The sequence below is a fragment of the Panthera pardus genome, unplaced genomic scaffold (genome assembly GCF_024362965.1).
Source record: "Panthera pardus isolate Hobbes unplaced genomic scaffold, ASM2436296v1 HiC_scaffold_6, whole genome shotgun sequence".
Lineage (NCBI taxonomy): Eukaryota > Metazoa > Chordata > Mammalia > Carnivora > Felidae > Panthera > Panthera pardus.
Genome location: NW_026526991.1, coordinates 5,927,816 through 5,946,332, shown reverse-complemented (window position 1 = coordinate 5,946,332; position 18,517 = coordinate 5,927,816). Strand labels below are relative to the sequence as shown.

Genomic DNA, 18,517 nt, shown 5'->3' with positions numbered 1-18,517 from the left:
GCCGAAGGCATGCGACACCCTCGAGGGAGCTGCGTCCCTCCAGGTGACCTCTGGCCAGCCCGACAGGAGCAGAAGAACCGCTCAGCTCCCCGCTCACCCGCGGACAATGACGAACGGCTGTGACGCGAAGGTACAGTTTGCCACCCGGCATGACAGCAACAGTCGATGCCGGACGGGAGGCCCTCACCCATAAATTCCCATTTCCGCGGAGGCCGTGGTTACGAACCTGGTAGGTCCGTCATCTCGCCCCAGCCCGCAGCCCAGGGACCACGCACAAGGGGCAAAGCGCAGAACCCCGGACGTTCGCTAGAAGGTTCACGAGAAGTCTGTTTAATGGCAAGTTCACAAAACACGACGACAGCACGCACAGACGGGCCTCAGCGTGACGCTTCCGGCACCAGAGGAGTCTCCCGGGCACCGTCAGGGGCCGCGGAGGCGCGGGGCGCGAGGCCAGGCCGTCGGGGTGTCCGGCCTCTAGAGACGGGGCCACTCCGCTCCCCTGCCTCAACAGCACCGGCACCGAGCCCCCCGCGAGCCTCCTGGGTGCTGAAGACCATCTCGTAGTACTCGATCAGCAGCTCGGTGAACAGGTTCATGGGCACGAGGGCACTCAGGGAGGACGCCCCCTGGGACGGCCAGATTAAATTCAGCCCAAAGACACACGCCAGGTTGGAGCTGTTCATCTTGTTAAAAATGCTCTCCCGGGACACCTGCAGGACACACATGAGACAAGGGACGTGACTGTGGGTTCAGTGCTACGGCCCTGCACGGCCACCTCCCGGCTCTGGGCCTCGGTGTCACCACCTGTAAAAGGAAGCAGTCTTTTTTTTTTTTAACTTTTTAATTTTTTTAAGTGTATTTATTTGAGAGAGAGAGAGTGAGCAGGGGAGGGGCAGAGAGAGAGAGAGAGGGAGGGAGAATCCCAAGCAGGTTCCACACCGTCAGCACAGAGCCCGACACGGGGCCCGAACCCACAAACCGTGAGATCACGCCCTGAGCCAAAACCAAGAGTCGGCCGCTCAACCCACTGAGTCCCCCGGGCGCCCCGAAAGCAGTCAGTCTTGATGCTCTGAGAGACCTCGGGCTCTGACCGTCTCTGAGCTCCTCCTGGACCTCCTCCGCACCCCCAGCCTTCTCTCCCACTCCAGAGGACTCAGGAGGCCCCCTCGGGGACAGGGGTCTCTAGCACAATGGGTGCAAGCTTGGCCTTTGGTGTCACCCAGCCAGACCACCTCTCTGACAGCCACACTCTGACCAGCGAGTTGGACACAGTCCAGGCCAAAGAGCAGGCAGGGGTCATCGGAGGACTGGGGGCAGCAGGGGAGGGGACGAACCTACCTTACAGCACTTACAACCCCATGAAGTTAGGATGCATCACCCATTTTACAGATGAAGAAACTGGAGGCCCAGAAGGTGCAGGGTACTTTCCCGAAGTCACGGGGCCAGTCGGGGGCAGGGGGGCCACTTGGGCCCATCTGAAGGCCTGATCTCCCCCTCGCCTCCAGGGTCCTGGGGACCTCCGACAATCGGAAGCAGAGACAATGGCAGAACCTCGGGGGTCATGGGAGAGCAGAGAACGGGGGGTGGGGCATGACCCGGTGAACCCCTCCTTTGGATCTGGTGAGGACAGCGGCCCCCAAGCCCCTGCAGGAGCCCACCGGGGCCAATGCTACACAGCACCAAGCCCCATGGGAAGTTTCAACGTCAGTGCCGTGGAGGACGGGGAAATCAGTCCACCTCCAGCAGATGAAAAACAAGTAGAAAGAAAACTAGGGCAATAACTTAGTTTTTGGCCTCTGACAAATAGTTTATTATTTAAAAAAAATTTTTTTTAACGTTTATTTATTTTTGAGACAGAGAGAGACAGAGCACAAGCAGGGGAGGGGCAGAGAGAGAGAGGGAGACACAGAATCCGAAGCAGGCCCCAGGCTCTGAGCTGTCAGCACAGAGCCCGACGTGGGGCTCGAACCCACGGACTGAGAGATCATGACCTGAGCCGAAGTCGGATGCTTAACCGACCGAGCCACCCAGGCGCCCCAGTTTATTATTTTTCAAAGCAATCCTGGGCACCTGGGTGGCTCGGTCGGTTGAGCGTCTGACTTCGGCTCAGGTCGTGATCTCACGGCTCGTGGGTTCGAGCCCCGTGTCGGGCTCTGTGCTGACAGCTCAGAGCCTGGGGCCTGCTTCGGATTCTGTGTCTCCCTCTCTCTCTGCCCCTCCCCTGCTCATGTTCTGCTCTCAAAAATATGTAAACATTAAAAAAAAATTTTTTAAAGCAATCTCTACACCCAATGTGGGGCGCCCGGGTGGCTCAGTCGGTTGAGCCTCTGACTCTCGATTGCGGCTGCCCCGCGTCGGGACAGCGTGGAGTCCGCTTGGGATTCTCTCTCCTTCTCTCTGCCCCTCCCCGCCTATGCTCTCTCTCAAAATAAGCAGACGTTAAAAAATGGAAATAAAAAGAAGGTCCCATCTGTAACCGAGGGCGGCCAGGCATGTGACCGGTCAGCAGGGGCGGGCGCAGAAATGGAGCTGCTCCCTGGTCAGGCCTTGAAGTCCTCTGGGCCAGGGAGCGGCGTCCCAAGGCTGGGGGAGACCCCAGACCCCGGGCTGTGTGGGCACCAGGTGCAGGAAGGGCCGCCTGGGCCAGGCACGGAATGGGGGCCTCCCCGCCCCGGGCCCTGCTTAGCCCCCTCACCTCATGCAGGAAGCCCATGAGGTAGCTGAGGACGGCGTAGTTGTGTTCCGGAAGGCTCTGCAGGATCTGGTGGCAGCGGGTCACCCGCAGGCTGCTCTCCACACCTGCAGGGGCACAGGGGTCCCTCCTGAGTCCTGCCCGAGGGGCCGGCATGGGCCTAGGGAGGAGGTCAGCTCTGAGGATGCACTGTCCCGAGGTCGGGCCCGGAGCCCTCACTTACTCCCGGGCCGGGTGGCTGTTCGCAGCAAAGCCCTCCCTTCCATGAGCTCTGTTCCCGTCTTTAGAGCCGTATTGCAACTCTTACCTCCCAGAAAGTCCGTAAAGCCAAATCACTCACTTTGTAAATGAGAATGGCCTAGACCAGCGGTCAGCAAACTACAGCCTTCGGACAGAAAGGCCAATTTTTGTCAGTAAAACTATTGGTACAGGGGCCCCTGGGGGGCTCAGTCGGTTGAGCGTCTGACTTCGGCTCAGGTCACGAGCTCGCGGATCGTGGGTTCCGTGCTGACGGCTCGGAGCCTGGAGCCTGCTATGGATTCTGTGCCTCCCTCTCTCTCTGCCCCTCCCCTGTTCACACTCACTCTCTCTCAAAAATAAAGACGAAAAAAACAAACTATGGGTACAGAGCCGCACCCACCCACTCACACATCACAGCAGAGCCCGGTAGGGGCAACGCAGACGGACCCACAAAGCCTCAAATACCTACTACCTGGCCCTTTACGGGAAAGGTTGGCCAGCCCTTCTCCAGACCAACTTAGCCTGTCTGTGATGGCCTGCAGCTCAGGTCCCCACACCCACCAAGAGCCTGGGGGAGGCTGCCCCAGACTCAGACCCCCATTTCCTCATAACCACGTCCTCCGCTGAACTCCAGACCTCAAGCCAGGGCGCACCCACAACTATTCACCGTGCTCCCCACGTCCCGATCCCCCAACGCCAACCTCTTCCGGCCAAGCCTTGGGCGGGGCTACCGTGAACGCTTGTGTGCTTTCCGAACACAGACACAAACGTCCCTACCGTCAACGTTCTCGTTGGCCTCTTAAGAGAAGCCTCTCTTTCGTGAACTCAAGCCGTTGTGGGCAACGGGAATGGACAGGGAGTTCCCGCGAAATGATCTTCAAGGAACCAACGAGCTTGGGGGCCGCCACCTCGTTGCCTGGGTCCCGGCTTCCCGGCCCCAACCTCCTCTTTGTGAGATTTATGGTCCCAGAGCACATCCTTGCACGAGGTCCGCCACCCGCCCTCTCTACGGTCTCTCGGGGACAGAGCGCTCACCGGCGAGCAAGGGGGAGCAGGCTGCCACAAAGCACCGACTGCGTGCCACGAACCGTCACGCCCGATCCTCACAACAGCCCCCACTTTTATGCACCTAAGGGAAGTGAGCTCAGAGAGAGAGGTTCAGTGACCTGTCCCCAGTCACACAGCTACTGCAAGGTGAAGCCCAGGCTTGGATCCAGATCCGTGCGGCTCCAAGCCAGTGCTCTTAACCTCCTGGCTGCACCACCGGGAGGCGGCCTTGGCTGCAATTCCCTTGTGCCCTGGACACTTCCCGAGTGTCCCTGCACTTCCCGAGCACACGCAGAAGCCCCTGCTTTTGCCCGACTTCACGGAGAAACCCATCCCACCTGAGAATGGGCTGCCAGAAAAAAGAGAGGACGCTCAGTGAAATCTGCATTTCAGCTAAAGAGCAAATATTACTTACACTAAAAAAAAAACAAAAAAAAACAGACATTCACCCTTTATCGGAAATTCACATTGAGGCGGGTGGGCATCCTCTGTTTTCTGTTGCTGGATCTGGTGACCCTACACCTGTCACCGTGCGGCCAGGCCGAGTGAGACCACGGTCCAGAAAGCAGGGTCTCGGTTCTCATCTCAGGGCAGCATCTCGGTTCTCAACGACCGGAATGTTGGGACTTCCTGAGTCTTCAAACTAGCGGAGGGCCAAACGCAAATGGAAACAGCTCCAAACGTTCACCCGTGAAATTATAAAGCTGGTGCAACACAACCACTGAAAGGATGAGTGACTGCACATGAGGAGGGAGAGAGGAGATGTGATGCTAACACACGAAAGCCAGGCTCCAGGACCGTGCACAGGAGCGGCGTTCCTGGCGTTGAGGGGCAGGTGCCCACGGAGCCCCCACCGGGGTACGTGCCCGCGGGGGACCGCGGGGCTGGGCAGGGACTCCCGTGTCGCTGCTGTGGACCTTGGGGTTTTTGTTTGTTTCCTACGCTATGTGCTGGTGTTATTTCCATCAAAATGGAATTTATTATTATTTTTTTTAATTTTTATATTTTAAAGCTTATTTATTTTTTATTTAACAAATTTTTTTTCTAACATTTATTTATTTTTGATACAGAGAAGAGACAGTGTGTGAGCAGGGGAGGGGCAGAGAGAGAGAGGGAGACACAGAATCCGAAGCAGGCTCCAGGCTCTGAGCCGTCAGCACAGAGCCTGACGCGGGGCTCGAACTCACAGACTGCGAGATCATGACCTGAGCCGAAGTCGGACGCTCAACCGACTGAGCCTCCCAGGCACCCCTAAAGTTTATTTATTTATTTTGAGGGGGGTGGGGAGAGAATCCCAAGCATCTCTGTGCTGACAGCACAGAGCCCGATGCAGGGCTTGAACTCACGAACCGTGAGATCGTGACCTGAGCCAAAATCAAGAGTTAAGACGCTTAACTGAGCCACCCAGGAGCCCTCTCATAATATAATTTTTTAAAAATTCTCAGCAGCTGCCCCAGCCCAGCCCCACTCCCTGGTGCACAGGATGAGCTTTGCCCCTAAGACACTTGTGCTTTCCATGGTCACATCTCTCCAACCCCGCTGAGCTAGGCATTCCATGGCACAAAACCCAGACCATCAGCATCTCCCAGGAACCAGTTAGAAATGCAGATTCTTGGGCCACTGCCCACACCTATGGAGTCTGAAACTCCGGGGTGGGGCCCAGTGACCCATGTTTTAATGCACCCTCCGGGGGTTCTGGTGCCTGGGGACGTCTGGGAACCTCGGACACCCTGACGAGCACTCCTGCCCAGCAGGCCTTTCCCTGCTTTCCTTCCAGTAAGTGCCAGACGCCCTGCAGCCACATCACCCTGCCACACCCGGTTCAATGACACGCCTGTCCCTGTGGCCAGCCTGAGCGCTCCTGGTGAGCAGGGCCTACGTGCTCACTCCCCTCCCGTCCACAACTACCCCGCACGGGCTGTGGCAAGCAGGTGCCAGAGTCAAAGAGGAACGTGCGTGGTCAGTAATAACCACAGCACGAGGGACAGCCCGACACGGCCGAATGGCTGAGGTGACTGGCATTTTAGAGAGAGAATGAGGGCACAGGGAGGGGTGCAGGGGTTGGGGGGGGGGCCCTGAGCAGAGTCAGGGAGGGGGTAGTTATCCGGGTGTGTTCATGGGAGAAACATGCTTCTCCTGTCCTGGGACGGGGTCAGCGGTGCAGGCTGGGTTAGGCCCCCACCGTCACGGGACACTGGGGTCTCCTTGAACGTCTACATCTCAGAGCCGGCTCTGGGGTCCCTGACACAGTCCTGGGTGTAGAAGATTCACCTCCCAAAGGGCAGAGGAGGGATTTCTAACTGCAAGCTTTCTACGGTAACTGCTCGAAGAGGGGGTTCGGGGCCTCTGCCCCCCATCAGCCTCCACCCCCCTTCTACACACAGAAGTTGGGGTGCTGGAGGTGGGGGGCTCCCCCACAGCAGGGCAAGGAGGGCCTGGAGGCGGCCCTCGGACCGGGCCGTGCACCCCGAACCCAGAGGCGCCCTCTGCCACGCTGCCTGTCGCCCCAGCTGCACCCGACAACCCCTGCCCCCACCCACGGACGGTGGTGGCCCGGCCCGGCCACTGACACTTGTCCACGGGGCCGGACGGCAACAAGAAGAGGCCGGCAGCCCCTCCCCCCACCCCCCAGACTGGCCCTCGGCGAGCCCCCCCCCCCCGGGGCAGGTACCCACTGGTGATCCCGAGAATCTGCTCATAGGCCGTGAAGGTCAGCAGCGGCTGGGGAAGCTCTCGCAGGAAGGTCTTCAGGATCACGGCAGGGATGTGGACGTCCCCATAGTCGTCAAAGTTCACGGGCTTCCCTGGACACAGAATGTCGCAAGTCTGAGTCCTGACGGGGCCGCGGAGTCCCGCGTCATGACGGGCCCCGACGCAAACGGCTTTAGAACTCCCGAGGGGGGAGACCTCTCGCCAGGCGCGACCCTGTCGCCTGCTGGACCCGGGGGGTGCTGCTACCGTGCCCCCCCTCGGCCCTCTGGGGCACCTGGCCGAGTCTGGGGCGTGCCCCCAGTCCCCCCCGCCGTGCAGGTCGGCCCCGCCTCGGATGCAGGTGCTCGGCGCACGGGCCTGAGGACGGCCAGTCCACACGCGCCCCGCGCCGGCCCTGTCACCGGACGGGCGAACCGTACGAGGGAGAGGAACGAGGAGGGTGGGCGGGGGCGTGAGCAGAGCCAGCCGCCTCAGCAGTGTCGCTGTAGGGTGCTCAGCTCCGACACGGCCTCCCGACCTGCGGGTGTCGCCGCAGGCAGCCGAGAAAGCGGTGCCGGGCCCGCTGGAGGAGCTGCCGAACGGAGACTCCATGGAACACCTCAGACCACCTGTCCGCCTGCAATGACGGGAGAAGCCCTCGAGGCACAACGGCAGCGTGCGGCCACCCGCCGAGGGCCGGGGCTCGGGGCTCCGGGCGCAGGCCTCGCCTGGGCAGCTGCCCGGCCCCGGGCTATGCTGGGGGTTGGGTGGGGGCGGGAGCCACGCTACCTTGGGCCTGGCGGCTCTGCGGCCGTGGAGGGCTGTGCAGGCCGGGCAGGCGGGAGGCTCGGGGTCAGGGGTCTCTGCGGGGACAGGCTCACCTTGATTGTACAACCGCTGAATCTCGCGGATGGTGTGGACACTGGCCGACCTCCGGAACAGGCCCTCGGTGCGGAGTCCTGAGGAGAGAGAGCCTCCAGGCACCTCACAGGTCCTAGCACTCTGGGTTTCTGGAACATTCCACGACTCCTCCTGCCCACGCGTCACCCTCCCGTGGCTGGCAGGGAATGCTCTCCAGCTCGGTTCATCCCCCCCCACCCCCCCGACGCCCACCACCCGCGATCCCCACCTCCATTTATTCCTCAAACTTCCAAACTCCCAGCCCCACCTCACTGCCTACTTCCGCGGCCCCCGGGAAGAGAGAACCCAGTCAGACAGACCTGGAGTCCAGCCCAACTCTGTCTCATCCCGCTGTGTGACCGCAGCGAAAGCCCGTGGCCTCTCTGAGCTCAGCCACCCCGTCTACAGAGTAAGGCCCTGAGCCCCTGCCTCTGAGGGCTGCAGAAAGCGTCGACGAGGCTGGATATGGCACGTGTTCAAGCACCCGGGGGGCCTCCACACGCACAGCCTCCGCTTAGTCCCGCAGCTGCATCGACACAGGTGACCCGTCCAGTATGGCAGCCACTGGCCACACGTCATGATTTAAATTTCCGTTTAATTAGCAAAAATTAAGTGAAATTAAAAATGCGGTCACCCGACGTAGGAGACACCTAGAAAGTGCTCTACGGGGCTATTGCCGCGAGCAGCTGGAAACTACCGTTCCGGACGCGGCAAATACAGAACGTTTCTGGGTTTCCAGAAGCCCTGGGCTCCCTCCCCAGCCTCTTCCTTCTGAAGCTGGGTCTATTCAACGAATATATTCAGGTCTGAGCAGCCTGTGCACGGACCTTGCTGGTCTTCACTGGGCGGCTTCCCACGGGGACTTCCCACGGGCCTGCACGGTCCGGCCTCTCCTGCCCCACTGCCCCTCGGCCCCCTCCTCCGGCCTCCAATCTGCCCCATGCTCCTTGCTCCTCCCGGCCTTTGCACGCGCCGTCCCCTCTGCGTGAGTGGCTGGTCCCTCTCTTTTTTTTCCTGACAGATTGAAGTAGGAAAATTTCTGAGGTGGCTCCCAAAGTCCCGGACCCCGTGGGGCACACTCATTCTGCCCGGTATCCAAACACTGATCTAGGCGCCACAGGGAAGGGACTCTGCAGACAGGATTCAGGCCCAAGGACCTGGCCTTAAGATACGGAGATTATCTTCGGTGGGCCTGACCTAATCAGGCAAGACTTTTAAAAGGGACCGGGTTCTTCCTGGCTACAGGGATTTGAAGCATGGAGGCCGGACTCGACAGGTGGGAAGGTCTCTGTTGGTGGAGGGGGCCGCACGGAAAGGAAAGCGTGCAGCCTCTAGGAAGAGAAAGAGGCCTCTGGCCGACAGCCACCAAGGACACACAGGCATCTCTGCAAAGAACTGAATTTGGCCAACAAACTGAATGAAGGTGGAAGCAGATTCTTCCCCAGAGCCTCCAGAAAGGAGCGCAGCCTGGCGGGATACCTCGAGTTTCGCTTTGCGAGACCCTGAGCAGCCCGGCCCCCGTGTGCCTGGACTTCTGACCCGTGGAAACAGCTTTACAGAGCAAATCGCAATGGAGTCCTCTCGGTTGCGACCGTGAGCCCCCAGAATGGCGGCTGGTTGGGGGGGGGGTGCCGTTACCATGGCAACCCCAGCGCCTCAATCAGGGCTGGATACGGGGAGGTGCCCAAAGGGTACATGTTTGATCGTGCATTCATTCAACAAATAGAATACTGAGTTCCCACTTGGAGCTGGGTTTTTTGTTTTATTTTTTCATAAATAAAGGAACTGATGACGCTAAAAAGGGAGAGACTCCCTCTCCCGGTTTCTGACACCTGGTCTTACACACTATCTTCTGTCTGCTCCCGAAATACGGAACAGAACGGGAGGTGCCGCGAAGGACTTCTCGCCAAAGTAGAGACCATTCTAAGCGATGATCAGGTCCTCCGGCTAGAGAGGCGCCAGCTCATAGAACTTTCTAGCATTAGGACATGCAGTTCTGAGGGCGCGCCAGGTAAAAGGCCACCAGGGCCCCCAGCAATGACGGCTCCCGCTGCTCGTCGGACGCGCCCCCCCCTGCACCCTGCGGCACCTGCCTGCGGGGGGCCACCCCCCACCCCCACCCACCAGCAGCCTGTTCGCCCAGAGAACTACGCTCCTGTCAGGGTCCACACTTTCCCCGTGGATCTGGGAACTCTGGCCTCAGGCAGGAGTCCTGGAGGAGCCACAAGGCGCACCCCCTCTAATCACCGAGCGCGCCCACCCCACTGGCGACAGCACCTGCAGACCAAGCTATCTATCACATCAAAGGGGTCTCTTCACGGACAGCTTTACATGTCTCATCTCATTTAGGCCCCAGAGCAACCCCGTGAATCAGGCACCGTCATGAACCCCACGGGGCAGATGAGGAATCACAGGCCCAGAGAAGGTAAGTAACTGCCCAAGGCCACACAGGAAGTACACAGTAGAGCCGGGATGCAAACCCAGACATTCTGTGTGCCTGAGTCCATCCCGTGCTGGTCACCCTTCCCGCACGAGGCCCAGCCCCTCCAAGTCCCCGGTCTGCACGGTGCCCGCGACACGAGATGGGCCTCCCAGAGGCCCTCACACCCCTGGCTGAAGCCAGCTCTCGCTTACCTTTCTCTCTTAGGTATGTCACTGTGAATCTCAGCACAGGAGGGATGAGTTCACCTTGATTTTTGTCCTTGAGGCTGAGGGAAAAGAAAAGAAAGCAGGTTTTAGCTGGAGGTGACAGGTCCTCTCCACATCTCTGTGTAAACACGGGACCGAGGAGCCATACGGGGACAGACGCGGACTCGGTGCTCAGACAGTAGGTGTTCTGGCGGCCAAAAGAGAGGCAGAAATAATACACTAGGGCAGCAGCTGAGGGCTCCACCATGATACAGGGGAGACCTGGGGAACGGGGATGGCTTCACGTGGGGCCACTTCTGAGCTAGGTTTTGAGGTATGAGTAGGAGCTCGTGGAGGACCAAAGCCGGGGGGCGGGGAGCATTCCAGACAGGGGGGAGATGCACAGAGGAGGACCAGAGGCACGAGCGGATTTGGCCGTGAGGGCAGATCCGGGAAACCTGGACTGTATGCTGACCAGTCAAACAACATGCCTGATGGAAACCTAACGCGCTGCCTCAGGCTGTTAAGACCCAGCCTCTTACCGTGTTCATTTGGGAGAGAATTGATACGCCAGGCAACTTTAAAACACAGCCACAAATACACCACCCCAGCCGGCAGCGAGGATGTGAAGTCACAGCTGCCCACCGTGAGCATTCTACGGCCCCGCTGGGCTCCCGCGTGAAACGTTTTGTTTTTCTCTTTCTCACGTGCTGAACGCTCTTGCCCGGAAGGCAGCGTACTTGGGAGACGGTTGGATGGAGGGGAAAACGCTCTGCAGTCGACGTGCCTGCTGGAGTCCTGCTCTGCGACGTCGTAGCTGAGAAGAGCATGTGTTCTGCGGTTCTCTAAACGTCCGTTAGGTTAGTTTGGCCGATTGTGTTCAAGTTTTCTAGACTGTTGATTTTCTACTTGTTCCATCAATTACTTAGAGAAGGATACTGACGTCTCCTCACGTGCGTCTGTTTCTCCCTCGGTTCTACCACGTTTTGCTTCGTGGATTTTATTATTTTTTTTAAATTTTTTTTAACGTTTATTTATTTTTGAGACAGAGAGAGCATGAACAGGGGAGGGTCAGAGAAAGAGGGAGACACAGAATCTGAAACAGGCTCCAGGCTCTGAGCTGTCAGCACAGAGCCCGACGCGGGGCTCGAACCCACGGACTGCGAGATCGTGACCTGAGCTGAAGTTGGACGCTTAACCGACTGAGCCACCCAGGCGCCCCTGCTTCGTGGATTTTAAAGCTCCGTTACTAGTCTGTAACTTTTTAGGATTATGTCTTATTACGAAATGCCCCTCTTTGTCCCTGGGGTTATTTCTTGTCCTGCTTGGCCTGATATTAGTACAGCCACTCCAATTTTCTTTTGGCTGGTGGCTGCATGGCAGGTCTTATTCTACCCTTTTACTTTTAATCTACAGTGTTTTATCGTTTTACATTTTAAACGTCAGTAGGAGCTTCCTTTTTTTAAATCCAAACTGAGAATCTCTTTTAATTGGAATGTTTTTGCCATTTACGTTTAATGTAATCATCACTGCGGCTAGGTTTCCATCTACCATCTTGCTATTTGTTCTTTACTCGTTTTCTCTCTTTTCTTGACTTTGTTTTATTCTTTAGGACTCAGGATGGAACTACCCCAGTGACCCTCCTGGGTCACCAGCTTGCAGGTATTGGGACTTCTCCATGACGACATGAGCCAATCCCTTATAATAAATTTCCTCTTTCTTGGTTCTGTTTCTCTAGAAAACCTACACGAATATGCTGGGTCTGTGTCTCCTGATCGGTTTTTCTCCTAGTTACGGAACACGTTTCCCTGCTCCCACCTTGTAATTTTTCTTTGGAAACTTTACACTGTTGGTTGCTGGGGTTTGTGTGTTTGTATTTGCTATTCCTTTGAACGGAGATGAACTTTGTTCTGTCTTGCATCAAGTCATTTGGGAACAGGTAGAGCCTTTCAAGGATCGCTTTGAATTTTGCAAGGGGGGCTCTCGAGCAGTCTTCAGACTAAGGCTAATGTAGCTCAACGGCTAAGACAGAAACAGCACCCAAAACCTTAAGTGCTGACGTCTCCACTTTAAGTTGGGAGAACACTTACCACGCCCAACCCTGTGTCAGCTCCAATAGTTTTGGGGCCCTACTGTTTTCCGGTGGTACTTTAATTTCCTTTTATATATAGACAGTTTAAACATCCAAAGACTTGAGGGGACAGTCTGTGGAGAACTCTCTGTGCAGCCCCCCCCCCCCCGGAACTCTGTCCCACAAGGTCACCCACCCAGGGCCCCCAAACTCTGAACTCCGTTACCCCACTTTGCCAAGAGCACTGGAGCCCGTCTGGCTTCTGCCTGCTCTGCAGCCTGGAAACATCCCCCGGGCAGTGAGCAGGGGGAGTCGGAGGGCCTGCTCTGTTCATTTCCTTTCTGTCTGGAATCATGGCCCCCTGCTGCATGCTGCCCGGTGTCTGAAAACACCTATCATGATAGGGCTTGTGTGTTTCTCTACCTTCGGGCAGGACGGTCAGTTTGTTCCATGATTCTGTCACGGCAAGAAGCAGAAGTCACCGATTTATTGTGAAAGGGTTTCCGGGGGCAGGGAGGTGGCCACACGCCTGGCCGTGGTCCTTAGTTCCCCCGGGTCTCACTGTGTTCCATCATCAAGTAAGACCCCTGGGGAGACGGGGACGGGAATGGGGCAGGTCTACACCTCCAATCCTAACACACAAATATGGACCTCAGCCTCCTGCCTTGGCTCCCCGAGAACAGCCCAAAGTTCAGTAACCCCCAGCTCTTCTGGAAAAATCAGTCACCTAAACAAATACACAGCATCGTCCTTGCCGTGCATTTGCATATTCGTCATTTCATTTGATTCCGACAGGGAACGGGCGGACAAGACAGGCTGCTGTTATCCCTGCTTCACAGATGGTGAACAAGGCGTCCCAGGGAGAGGAGTTTCGTTTCTTTTCTTTTCTTCTCTTTTTTTTTCTTTCTTTTTCTTTCTTTCGTTTTCTTTCTTTCATTTCTTTTTCTTTCTTTCTTTCTTTCTTCCTTCCTTCCTTCCTTCCTTCCCTTTCCTTTCCTTTCCTTCCTTTCAACTTTATTTATTTTTGAGAGAGAAAGAGCACAAGCAGGGGAGGGACAGTTCTTTCTTTCTTCTTTCTTTCTTTCTTTTCTTTCTTTCTTTCTTCTTTTCTTTCTTTTCTCTTCTTTCTTTCTTCCTTTCCTTCCCTTCCCCTCCCCTCCCCTCCCCTCCCCTCCCCTCCCCTTCCTTTCCTTTCCTTTCCTTTCCTTTCCTTTCCTTCCTACTTTATTTATTTTTGAGAGAGAGAGAAAGAGCACGAGCAGGAGAGGGACAGTTCTTTCTTTCTTTCTTCTTTTCTTTCTTTCTTTTCTCTTCTTTTTCTTTCTTTCTTTCTTTCTTTTCTTTCTTTTCTCTTCTTTCTTTTTTCTTTCTTTCTCTTTCTTTCTTTCTTTTCCTTCCTTCCTTCCTTCCTTCCTTCCTTCCTTCCTTCCTTCCTTTCAACTTTATTTATTTTTGAGAGATAGAGAAAGAGCACAAGCAGGGGAGGGACAGTTCTTTCTTTCTTTCTTCTTTCTTTTCTTTTCTTTCTTTCTTTCTTTCTTTCTTCCTTTCCTTCCTTTCAACTTTATTTATTTTTGAGAGAGAAAGAGCACGAGCAGGGGAGGGACAGTTCTTTCTTTCTTTCTTCTTTCTTTTCTTTCTTTTCTTTCTTTCTTTCTTTCTTTTTCTTTCTTTTCTTTCTTTTCTTTCTTTTCTCTTCTTTCTTTCTTCCTTTCCTTCCCTTCCCCTCCCCTCCCCTCCCTTCCCTTTCCTTTCCTTTCTTTCCTACTTTATTTATTTTTGAGAGAGAGAGAAAGAGCACAAGCAGGAGAGGGACAGTTCTTTCTTTCTTTCTTCTTTTCTTTCTTTCTTTTCTTTCTTTTCTCTTCTTTTTCTTTCTTTCTTTCTTTTCTTTCTTTTCTCTTCTTTCTTTTCTTTCTTCTTTTCTTTCTTTTCTCTTCTTTCTTTTTTCTTTCTTTCTTTCTTTCTTTCTTTCTTTCTTTCTTTCTTTTCCTTCCTTCCTTCCTTCCTTCCTTCCTTCCTTCCTTCCTTCCTTCCTTCCTACTTTATTTATTTTTGAGAGAGAGAGAAAGAGCACAAGCAGGGGAGGGACAGTTCTTTCTTTCTTTCTTCTTTTCTTTCTTTTCTCTTCTTTCTTTTCTTTCTTTCTTTCTTTCAACTTTATTTTTGAGAGAGAGAGAAAGAGCACGAGCAGGGGAGGGACAGAGAGAGAGAGAAAGAGAGAGAATCCCAAGCAGGCTCTGCACTGTCAGCACACAGCCCGACGCGGGGCTCGAACCCACGAACCGCGAGATCATGACCATGACCCCCGGGAGGGCCCGGGGGCAAAGGCAGCGCTCTGTCCCTGATTCCTGGAGATACGTGTGCAGAGTAACAGCACCCCTGCCACCAAAATGCACGTTAAAATACAGCCACTGGCATGCATTCCCATCACAGCGGGACGCAGGCTGAAGGTAGCCAGGGCCGAAGGGGTATCATCTGGGCTTCCAGCCTCGCTGGCGCTGGGCTCCACCCGTGACGATTTTCACCGAAACCACCTCAGGCTGCTTCCTTCCTCATCTGCTCCGGAGCTCTCCGGGTGCCATCATCAGAGTGGCTGGAACTCAGATGAGGAAACTCAGGCTCAGATGTAAGTCGCAGATGGACAAGAGCAGAGACGGGGCGGCGAGCATCCACTGAGGGCACACGCTTAGCCCGGCGCAGGGGGGACACCACCGGGATACACAGGCAGCCGGACGGAAACCAGAAGCGCGGGCTCTGGTACCTGACCTCCTGAGGCCAAGTCCTGGTTCTGCCGCCGAAGCGGAGAGGCCCGGATACACCCCTCGACCTGCCCCCACACCCATGCCTCCATTTCCTCTTCTGTTAAATGGGTTGATAATCAATCGGACCTGCCCGCCAGAGTGCTTAACACCAGCAAAGCCGTGGGACGGGCCCCGGTACTCCAAAAACCATTCAGCGAACGTGACTTACGGAGCAAATGATGTCACGCCATCCGAAGACGTGACGATTGCTGGGGCGCCTGGGTGGCTCCATCGGTTGAGCGTCTGGCATTGGCTCGGGTCGCGATCTCACGCTTCATGAGTGCGAGCCCCGCATCGGCCTCCGCTCTGACAGTGCGGAGCCTGCTGGGGATTCTCTCTTTCCCTCTCTCTCTCTGCCTCTCCCCAACTCGTGCTTTCTCTCTCTCCCCAATAAACTTGAAAAATTCAACACAACAAAAAAAAGGCGTAACAATTGTAAAACAGAAAATTAGACTAAAACTGGGGTCAGAGTCCTGACCGTGGACGCTTAAGCAGATGCTACAGGAAATGCACAGAAATTCTGGTCACCCTCGGACCCCCCTCCCCACTAAGGCGCTGGCACACTGCCCCCCCTAGCAGGCTGCCTCCTCTTGTCCTCTCTCGGGGCCAGAGAAGGCAGCGGGGACCACCCCTCCCCGCCATCATCCCGCCCACATAGCCTCGCGGCCCGGATGGCGCTCACACGGGGCACGCGGCACCGTTACCCGTCCCACCTTGGACGCTGTGGGCAAAAGGAAACTCACCACCGACACCCAGTCTTTCCCGCGTCTCAGGGTCTCAGGCCTCCGGACTGGTTCACGGCACACCTGCGCCCTCCCCGCTGCAGGTACACCCTCCCTATTTCTCTTTCCAGGCCCAGCCAAAAAGCCTCCTCCTCCGAGAAGGCCTCCTTGCTCCTCTCCAAAGAGCGCAGGCTCCGTGTCCGCTGTCCCCCAGCACCGTGTGGGGAGATTACCACGGACCGTCCCCACATAAGCCCAGGGGAGGCCCAGACTCAGAGCAGATGTGGCAACAGAGGCAGAGGTCAGAGCAGAGCACTTTGAAGGTGGGGGACGGAGCCACGAGCCCAGAACCCAGAAAAGAAAGCTGTTTTGACCAAGAGAATACGGCAGAAGCGACCGGCCGGTTTCCGGGCCTCGGCCCGAAGACTCTGGCAGTTTCCACTGTGGTCCCAGGAACCCCTGCCAGAAGCCGCGAGCTGGCCCGTAAGAAGGGGGCCACCCTGGGCATGTCCGGTGGGGAGGCCGTGTCCCAGCTGAGCCCAGCCTTCCCTGCCGCGCGCCAGGACGTGAGGCGGCGCCTCGGACCCCGGGCCCTCCGGAGCAGCCGGGCCACCACTGGACGCCACGGAGCGACCTCTGGCAGCGCTCCCCCCAACCCCCCCCCCAGCACGCTTGCCTAGCTGGGCTCTGCCCAAATTCCCGGCCCCAGAAATCAGGACGCATAACAAAACGGTGGCTGTTTGAGGCTGCTAAGTGCCGGGGGAGGGGGGCTGTCGTGACAGCAGGTAACGGAAGACGGTCCAGAACGCGCAGCCGGGGATGAGCCACGCGTCTGAGCCCACAAGCCCTGCTCCCGTATCTTGTCCGTTTGGTTTCCATTGTGATTTCATTGGCCCCAATTCGAGATGGGCTGTGGATGCTGGGAGAGGCCCCAGAGCCCCGAGGCGGCCCAGCTGGAGGCAGGCCCGGGCCCAACTGAGATGTGCGGTCGTCAGGGGCGTCTGGGGGGCTCCGTCGGTTGAGCGTCCGACTTCGGCTCATGTCACGATCTCGCGGTCTGTGAGTTCGAGCCCCGCGTTGGGCTCTGTGCTGACAGCTCCGAGCCTGGAGCCTGCTTCGGATTCTGTGTCCCCCTCTCTCTCTGCCCCTCCCCTGCTTGTGCTGTCTCTCTCTCTCTCTCTCGCTCTCAAAAATAAATAAAACCTTAAAAAAAATTTAAAAAAGGAGGGGGGCACCTGGGTGGCTCAGTCGGTTAAGCGGCTGACTTCGGCTCAGGTCATGATCTCGCAGTTGGTGGGTTCGAGCCCCGTGTCGGGCTCTGTGCTGACAGCTCGGAGCCTGGAGCCTGCTTCGGGTTCTGTGTCTCCCTCTCTCTGCCCCTCCCCCCCCCTTAAAAATAATTAAACATTAAAGAAAATTAAAACAAAACCAAAAGCGTGTCGTCCTTCCGCAGCGATTCCTCGGGGGGATGCGACACCAGCTCTGCTCTTCCTCTGACCCCAGGGTTTCCAGAGGACTCCCAAACACGTGGCCCACGTGAACAACCACAAAAACCTTGCCAACGGCACTAACAGGCCTTTGCGTGTCCTGCTCTCTATGGAAAGCTGGTTTCTTGGTGGTTTCTCTTTGCCGGAGCTGTATGTCGGGGACACAAAGCAACATTCGGCCGGCCAAGCGGTCCCTGTGACGTGAGTCGCGTTGCCGCGGGAATGCGGGCGGGCCCTCCCCCCCACCTCTGACTTGGCCTCCCGTGTCCCCCTGAGAGGGACATGATGGCCTGGGACCCAGGCGGTCCCCTCTCCGCGTCCCCAGGGAGAGAGGAACGTGGCGGACGGGTGGCTCTCTTCCTCCTCCTGCTTCCTTTGGGAGCCAGAGCAGTGCAAGTCCTGGCCCTGCCCTCAGGAGGCGGGTGACCTCAGGCGAGGCTCCTAGCTTCCCCAGCCTCTGTTTCCCCAACTGGAAAGCAGAGATGCTGGCGCCCTCCTCCCAGCTGCACAGAGTAAATACTGAGGGACACAGAAGCCTGTGTTCAGCTGTGAGTCAAATGTACCAACGATCCAAATCAATGGAGCTCTAGGGGCTGAGTGACGTCCCGGGCCACACGCGGGCGGCCCGTGTCGGACCAGGAAGCGGGCCCAGGACGCCGCAGTGACTTGCCCGGGGTCCCACAGCTAGGGGGCCTGGGTCCGCCGATTCCAAAGCCTGGTGTAGCGAACGTTCTTGGGGAGGGGGCCCTGCTGAGACGTGTCAAACGGGCCGACGCTGATGAGCTACCCCAAGACCCCCTTGCCTGCAGCTAAGCTCACGTTTCTTTCTTTCTTTTTTTAATGTTTATTTATTTTTGAGACAGAGAGAGACAGAGGATGAACGGGGGAGGGTCAGAGAGAGAGAGGGAGACACAGAATCTGAAACGGGCTCCAGGCTCCGAGCTGTCAGCACAGAGCCCGACGTGGGGCTCGAACCCACGGACCGTGAGATCATGACCTGAGCCGAAGTCGGACGCTCAACCGACTGAGCCGCCACCCAGGCGCCCCCACATTTCCTTTTTCTAAAGCAGGCTTCCAGGGTGGGGCGGGGCCTGTAAGATCGTGAGACACTGAGGTCCCAGAAGGGGTGTGCCCGAAGTTGCAGGGCCCCCAGCCAAGCACGCCTCCTCCCCCGTGCCCTCAAGGCGCACGGACCTCCAGCCGGGCCTCGGGCCTCTCGTGGTGAGCCGCGGAGC

At 56.9% G+C, this 18,517-nt stretch overlaps 1 protein-coding gene across 6 annotated transcripts in view; it reads right to left on the bottom strand.

The window, feature by feature from the left end:
* Positions 1-314: 314 nt before the first annotated feature.
* ARHGAP8 (Rho GTPase activating protein 8) overlaps positions 315-18,517 on the bottom strand; it is a 61,430-nt gene continuing 43,227 nt past the window's right edge. For all 6 annotated transcript variants that reach the window (XM_053894641.1, XM_053894642.1, XM_053894643.1 and 3 more), the window contains 5 exons: positions 10,205-10,278; positions 7,552-7,629; positions 6,655-6,783; positions 2,696-2,799; positions 315-710 (listed from right to left, as the gene is read on the bottom strand). In XM_053894641.1, the coding sequence (XP_053750616.1) occupies positions 378-710; positions 2,696-2,799; positions 6,655-6,783; positions 7,552-7,629; positions 10,205-10,278 (718 nt within the window). In that variant the 3' untranslated portion in view covers positions 315-377. The remainder of the gene's footprint in view (positions 711-2,695; positions 2,800-6,654; positions 6,784-7,551; positions 7,630-10,204; positions 10,279-18,517) is intronic.